A 7320-nucleotide genomic window follows, 5' to 3' on the forward strand; every position below is an offset into this window, starting at 1 on the left:
TTATTGATTGATTTCTATTCATTCATGTGATGTGAATAGAAACTTTTTTTTATTATTTAGTATTTTTATGCTTTCTTTCATTCCTTATCTTTTAGATAGATTCGAGTGTGGAAGAGATAAAAAAGTATTAGTTTATGAAATTTTCTAAAAATAGTAACAATGACTGATGTCATAATATTGACAATATATTAGAGATTTAAACGCATTAGATCCTGTGATGATTGCTCAAAATACTTAAGGTAGAATCCGATCCATTGACATATGTGTCTATAGCTCATTGTCTAATGAGTCTAATGACAATGCTCACACTACCTAGACTAGAATGCTCTTGAGTATACTTAATCAATATAATTGAGTATGATGTATTCCAGTGTACCTGTGTCGCCCTGTGTGCCAACAACAAATGAGCCAAAGACCATGATCCGTATACAGCGTCAGATTTCGGTTGAGGCTTACGACCAAAATGAGCCGTGAAAATTAAAAAGTTATCCAATACTGATCTATTCAGAGAACAAACTCATAAGGATGCTTCCTGTTTGTTCGGGGCAACTTCTCAGACAGTGAGTTTCTTTAATTACCAGAGCTTAGTGTTAATATCAGCAATATCCTACTTCCAGACAAGGAAGGAAGTAAGTAATTTCTAGACAACGATCCAAAAGATTTTTACAGCGACATGCATTTCGAGCATCACAATACAATTGCCAGAGCATTGCTATGATACTGCACTGAATGCAACTTACCCTAAAAGGCAAAGAACATGCTCTCGTGATACAGAAATACCACTACGGTACCCAAAAGCGGTCTCTTAACATGTTAAAGAAGATGATTGTTTCTAACCCATTTTTGAAGGAATTAAATGAAATTTACAGTATAGTGTCACTCGGGTCAATCTATAGTTCATACTGCCAAATTTTGAATGCAAATTGAAATTCTTCCAATTCCTACAATGTTTGCATAAAAATAGACAAACCAAGTACACAAAATATTTCATTCCCATGAAAATGATCAAATATATATTCGCAAGAATCATTAAGTCCAATTCTATTGAAATTCTTCACAAATAGACAACACTTAAAATTAAATGTGTAAAAAATTGAAAAGAGACGGAGATGAAAAGATCTGAAGAAGATTTTATGGATAAGATTGAAGAACTAGTGAAAATTACACATAAAATTAGAAGCCTAATGATGCCGACAAACACACAAAGTGTTGTGTAATTTGATTTAAGTGGGCTCAAAATGAAGTAATGATTATTTTACGTGAAATGGAAAGCTTAATAAGCCGATGCGTTTTTAAAAAAATAATTAAGTAATAGCTTTATTGTTTTAAGCTTCGACGGTAAACTTAATTTCATGCATTTAAAGCCATTTTATGCTCTATCATGTCTTATCCTTGGATATATTATTTTTATTGACAATTAAGTAGCCATCATAAGCTGTATAAAAAATGCAGCATGATTTAAAAATCTATGTTAATATATGGAATTAACCTTCAATTTAACCTCACAATTTAGCTACTGTGTCTTGATTTTTTATTCCTAGTATATCATAATAATGATTACGATTTGGAATGAGATAAATGAGGAGATTGCATGTGCAACAGAATTTAGCAGAAGTCTTTGTCTTGACTCAAAGTTAAAGGGTTAAATCAATAAAGAGATTGCTCATGTAAGAGCAATAAAAAGATGTACAGCAACGATGTCAATTTGAAATTCAATGAAATAGAAACGGCATAACGATCAAAAATAAGTAAATAAATCTCCCTCAATGACTATATTGTGATAAGAGATTTCCTTCCGACCTTTTATCTTTTTCCCCCAATTCTCAATTTTCCATTTACTTAAAAAAACATTTCCTTTTCACAAGGATATTAAAAAAGCAGCACTGGAGATCACAATGTGCTGGCATTTGAATAAAAAACCAATAAAAAAATGTACATTCTCTTCCTGAATGGCACAAAAAAATTGAATATGTTGCAATATATAAAAATTATACACAACAATCGTATGAATAAAATGGATATAAAGTATACAGTTGCATAAGGAAGACCCTCGAGATATTTCAATTCCAAGACGCATTGTATTGTACTTCTTTTATTCCTTCTTTTCATGTTTTTAGACATTCAAAATATTTTTTTATCATCCAGTGACATGAAATGTGCACATGGTGCTGAAATAAAGCATGATGGCCATCATCATCATCGCCACACTCTACCTTAAAGTTCGATCGATTTCTATAATAGAACAATTTTGCCATCAACTTAAAGTAAATATGCTATTATCACATTCATTTATTTAAGTGCCTATATATATAAGTATAAATAGCTAGAAAACAAACAAAAGCAGTAAGGAAGATAAACTCGGAACTGTCTGTTTTTAATGTTTTCCAAAACTCATCATGACAAATTTTCTATATCATATATAAAGGCACAAAAAAATGTATATTTAAAGACCATTTTACCGCACATTCACCACACATTCCTTTTTATATGATATTTAAACTGACAGCAGTTTAATCCATGCAATTAAAGTTTTGGTTGTGCGGAAAATTGAAACAGAAGAATAAGAGATTGGGGAACTTTATATTATTAGGCAAAAAACTTGTTTGCCATGTGATGTAGCCCATTGAGAAGAGAAAGAAAATAAGTAATTTTTTTTGTGGTTCCATCATCTGCTGATGCGATGAAATTTTTGCATGCCATCGGTCAATTAATGGACAAGTATACAAATATAAATGACTTAATACAATTCACAGAGCTATTAATTGCGCATTAAGCAACTCTTTTATTTTTGAGAGGAGTTACTCATGCTCACTGTGAGTACGACCCAAATCAGCTTCCTATAGCTTTAAAATTATGCCGGATCGGTTCCATTTGTTTTTCTTAATACCTCTCGATTGTCTGATTACTAGCGCAAAATCAGAAGCCGATTGCCGACTCCAACCCTTCAAAAATCAATTAAGCAAGATAATATTTGACTTTTTTATCTCCTTTTCATGTATTTTTTACATCATCATGTCGAGAACACTAATCTTGATCATAAAGAAATGAACTGTAGAGCTTGATCGGGAATAAAAAAATGCTGATCGAATGAGTTTAATAATTTTAAGAAAATGAGAAGGCAAATGTGGTGTGAGTTAACAGCAGCGCCATAGAAGTCCAAACTGTCGATCAAATTATTGTTCTTTCTTTTCTTCTGATAACATTCATGACTTTTCATCAATTTTTTCTTATTTTTAGATATACGCGTATGTTCAATAGAATAGGTCTATAAGTTCATGATACAAAAAAACAGCAAAAGATATTGTTGTAAAGATAGAAAAACGTCTTATGCAGCTATATGATGTTTGAAGTTTGAAATGAAGAATAAACTCAAGTGCCAAAAAGGAACAAGAACCGAAGAAAGTCTCTTTTGAAATATTGAGCATGGGCTCCATGATGATCATATATGAGTGTGATTCTAAAGAGATGCTTGTAAGATTCAGTATACTGGACAGACAAGGAGCATGTTCTTGAGTTTGTTCTCAAAATGGAGCACGCTCGATTATATTGATTAAGTATACTCAATAACACGCTCATTGCCTGTTAGGGATATTTGTAGAAAATTAAAAATATTGTTTAAATGTTCTTTGCATTATGTCCCAGGATAGCACAAATCAGTTAATCAATTAAGAATTGGGTCTCAAGCAAGCGTGACTCTTACTTGGTGCCAGATTTGATTTCAATCCGGCACCATGCCAGAGCCACTTTATCCTGGTGACGGAATTTTTTGGAAGAATCAATGCTCTTCGGGTTCGTTTCAGATGTAAACAGACCGGTTCTTTCTAAGTAGTGTGAAGCATTTGGCGTTTTAAAAAGGTGTCTGACACATGTGTATCATATTAGCATTTGCCTTTGCCTAAGAATCAACTTTGCTCAGGCAATGCAATTTGTAACAACCATGTTACACGACAGAATAGCATTTGAAAGTCATGAAATTAATAGAAACAAATTAAAAGAACTAATAGAACAAGTAAATGACTAGAATTGAGAAAACAGATTGTATGAGTTGTGAGCTATAATCCCTAACAGACTATGAGTATACTCACCTAAATGATCGTCCTTATGAGTATACTCAATCAACCCTAACTGGCAAAAGAGATGAATATATTGAGAGCACGCTCTTTGCCTGCTAGGATAATATAATTGAGCATGCTAGATTTTATGACCATTCTCATTAGCATGCTTCTTGTCTGTTCAGGTATATTTAATAAACAGAATTTTAAAAAATTAGATCTGAGTCGGCAGTTAAAAATAATTCATACAGTGGCATATCTAGTTATTAGAAATACTAATCGCACCATGATGACATACAATCAGTCAAATCAAAACCTTTCCATTAGAGAGATCTACCATTAATACAAACTATTCGCTGTTTTAATTCGACTATTTTTTACCAAACATTAACTGACCTTCATCAAGATCACATTTGTCACTAACCCATCAATTGGATATAATTTCAAATGTCTACTAAATTATTACGATCTCATAATCAATAAAGGCACAAAAATATCCATGCGCTATTTTTAGTTCACGACTTTTTCAATCAATAAAAAAGAAATCTGCTAATCATTCAATTTAATATTATTTTATTTCTTTAGATCGTAGTATGTTCTATAATCAGTAGAAAGGGAAAGAGAAAAAGCAATTCCCATATAGAAAAAATCCTGTATAATAATAACTCTTTTGGCGCTTTAATTTTAGGCTTTCGGATCAATCGTGTAATATGTCAGCGGTCTATTGTACTTTTTGTTATATTGTACATATTAAAAAGGTGCATGATAATAATAAAACAGTCGTTTTCAGGCATAAAAAGAGAATATTTTCTCCCCTTCAAATCAAATCATTAATCGTATATTACATACAATAGAGAACAACAACAGTAACTTACCGACAATAGTAAATCTTCGGTCAATAGTAGTTTATTATCCTGACGATCCATGATTTTCCAAAAATATATAACAAAATTAGTGAAAATCTTTTGCAGCCGCGCACTATTATTAAATTATATGATTTTTGAAAATTTCTTCGGTCTTGCTGCTTATTTTTTTTTTTTTTTTTTCAGAATTTCTTCTCCGTCTTTGTTAGGAACAGAAACAAGCTGAGGTGTTACCCTATGATTATTTTAACCAAACAAAAGGAAATTTACATAAAATGCAGACAGTCGAACGTCGCTTCCAAAGAAAATTCTAACGATTTTTAATGAGGGAGCTTTTCCCTTCCTTTTTTTTTGAGTTTGAGTTTTGATTCCGACACGAAATATTCTTTTTATATAAATCAGAAGTCTTCACCTCCCTCAATCTCTAATTGGATCAATGGGTGAGATACAGGGAATGTACAAAAATTAAACTCAATGATTTTTCAATGCTTCCTTCAGTTTCCAATGCAACAAACTTATAATTTTAATTAGAATCCACACATAATCAAGTCAGTCAATCAGTCAATAGAATCAAAAAATTCTTCTTTTTAATTAAAATCTATGAAAATTCACTTTTTTTTTTATTCCTCACTATTTCATGTAAACATCCAGTAAACCTATAATTGACCAATCACTTTCTGAAGTTATTGATTATTTATTTTTATACAAAATATAGGAAGTCCATTTTCGTACAAAATTCTGATTCACTTTAAATTTACACTAATTAAATCGTTTTGCTCAATAAATTGCACATAGCATGTCCTCAATCAATATTAAGTCTAGATTGTTATCAACATCATTTCACTTTTTAATATTCAACCCCAACACGATGCACAACTATTGTCATTCAATGTTGAGTCTAATTACAATTCTGTCAATTATTGAAACAATAAGTTCCTTTATTCATCCACAAATTATGCAATGTCAATCATTGTATGAGCTAGTATGAGCAATAAAGTGACCATCACGTTACAACGTGAGAATTGAAATGACATGAACAGCACTTCTGAAAGAGCAAAAAAAAGGAAATTTGCATATAGCAACTCTCTTTTTTCTTTATTATTTCTGCCACCGAACTGACGTGTTGAAATGATTGAATCAAACTATTTTATCAAAGCTTTTTGATGTGGACTCTGATGTGGCCGTTTCCGCGGAATCCATACGAAATGAAAAATACATGAAACTGAATAAAAGAAAGAAAAAAAAAAATTATTGCTCGAATGGAAAATTGGTACGTTTGGATATAATTTGACTACAACAACAGAAAAAAAAACCGCAATCGAAAACCGATACTTAGGGGAAGCCAAAAAGTAGCATGAAATGGTATAAGTAAGTAAGAGCAAATCATCATCATCCAGCCCTGTTGTAATAATATGCTTAAGTTCAACTCGTGTACACGTATCCAGAAGTAGTGTGGAGCAGAGTACAATCAATGGCTTGTAAATGGATGTGCATGAAACTCGTAGGGTGTAATTACCTACCGGTTGTATATATACCATCGCTATTCTTGCAGTTTCGCACTCACTGGGCATTTTTTATCAAGAATACTTTTTACGAAGTCCATTTCGATTCCTTACGGCTTTTCAAAATCGATTTTTAAGCAATAGACACATGCTCTATAAACATACTTAAATTTGTTCCTTTGCACGATTCATCCTGACTTATTTACTTTTTTTTGTTGCGATTCATTATGAATTTGGAATAATTGGAAACATGTGTGCTGCAAATTATAGGGTGGCCAGAGGATTTTCGCAAAATATCGAGACCTTTTGGGGAAAAATCGGGACACTTCTAAGTTTGGCACTATTGCGGCGCTTTTGGTCTATTTTGAGTCTCAATATTCAGAGAACTACTTAAATTAGGTTAGAAACTTACAAAAAAGTGCAAAAAATAAATGAAATTTCCAAAAAAATATTTCCAGTCCTGGGCTTGAACACGGACCTTCAAAAGGAAAATCAGAGTGTGGCCGTCTCAAATTCGAGTTTTTCGACATTAGATTGCCGGAAAATTCGAAAATTTCGAACTCAACTCATTTTAATATATAAATTTACGTTACGAAGAAAAAAAAATTTGAATTTTAACGACAAAAAAATATTTTTGAAAAAAATTAACGGTCGTTTTTGAGACAACCACACTCTGAGGAAAATGTTCAAAATTTGTCAAAAATTCCAAAATTTATATGGAAAATCTGAACGTTTTGAGGCTTTGTCGGGACACAGCAGCAAGGTAGAAAAGTAAAGCAGCGTCCCGGCAAAAATACAGTAGCTGGAAATAATAATTGAAACAAACTTTAGATCTTCAATGCATAAAGATGAACTCGACTTTGTCATCACTTTTTATTTTTCATCATACTTGAAAAATACTTT

The 7320-nt window shown here is 31.9% G+C and overlaps 1 protein-coding gene across 1 annotated transcript in view; it reads right to left on the reverse strand.

Moving 5' to 3' along the window:
- Sp1 (transcription factor Sp8) overlaps window positions 1-5068 on the reverse strand; it is a 50187-nt gene extending 45119 nt beyond the window's left edge. The window contains exon 1 of the mRNA XM_070652506.1: window positions 4928-5068. Within this exon, the coding sequence (XP_070508607.1) occupies window positions 4928-4978 (51 nt within the window). The 5' untranslated portion in view covers window positions 4979-5068. The remainder of the gene's footprint in view (window positions 1-4927) is intronic.
- Window positions 5069-7320: the final 2252 nt, after the last annotated feature.

Source organism: Chironomus tepperi, unplaced genomic scaffold (genome assembly GCF_022539635.2).
Source record: "Chironomus tepperi strain 1889 unplaced genomic scaffold, CSIRO-AGI_Ctep_v1 contig_48, whole genome shotgun sequence".
NCBI lineage: Eukaryota > Metazoa > Arthropoda > Insecta > Diptera > Chironomidae > Chironomus > Chironomus tepperi.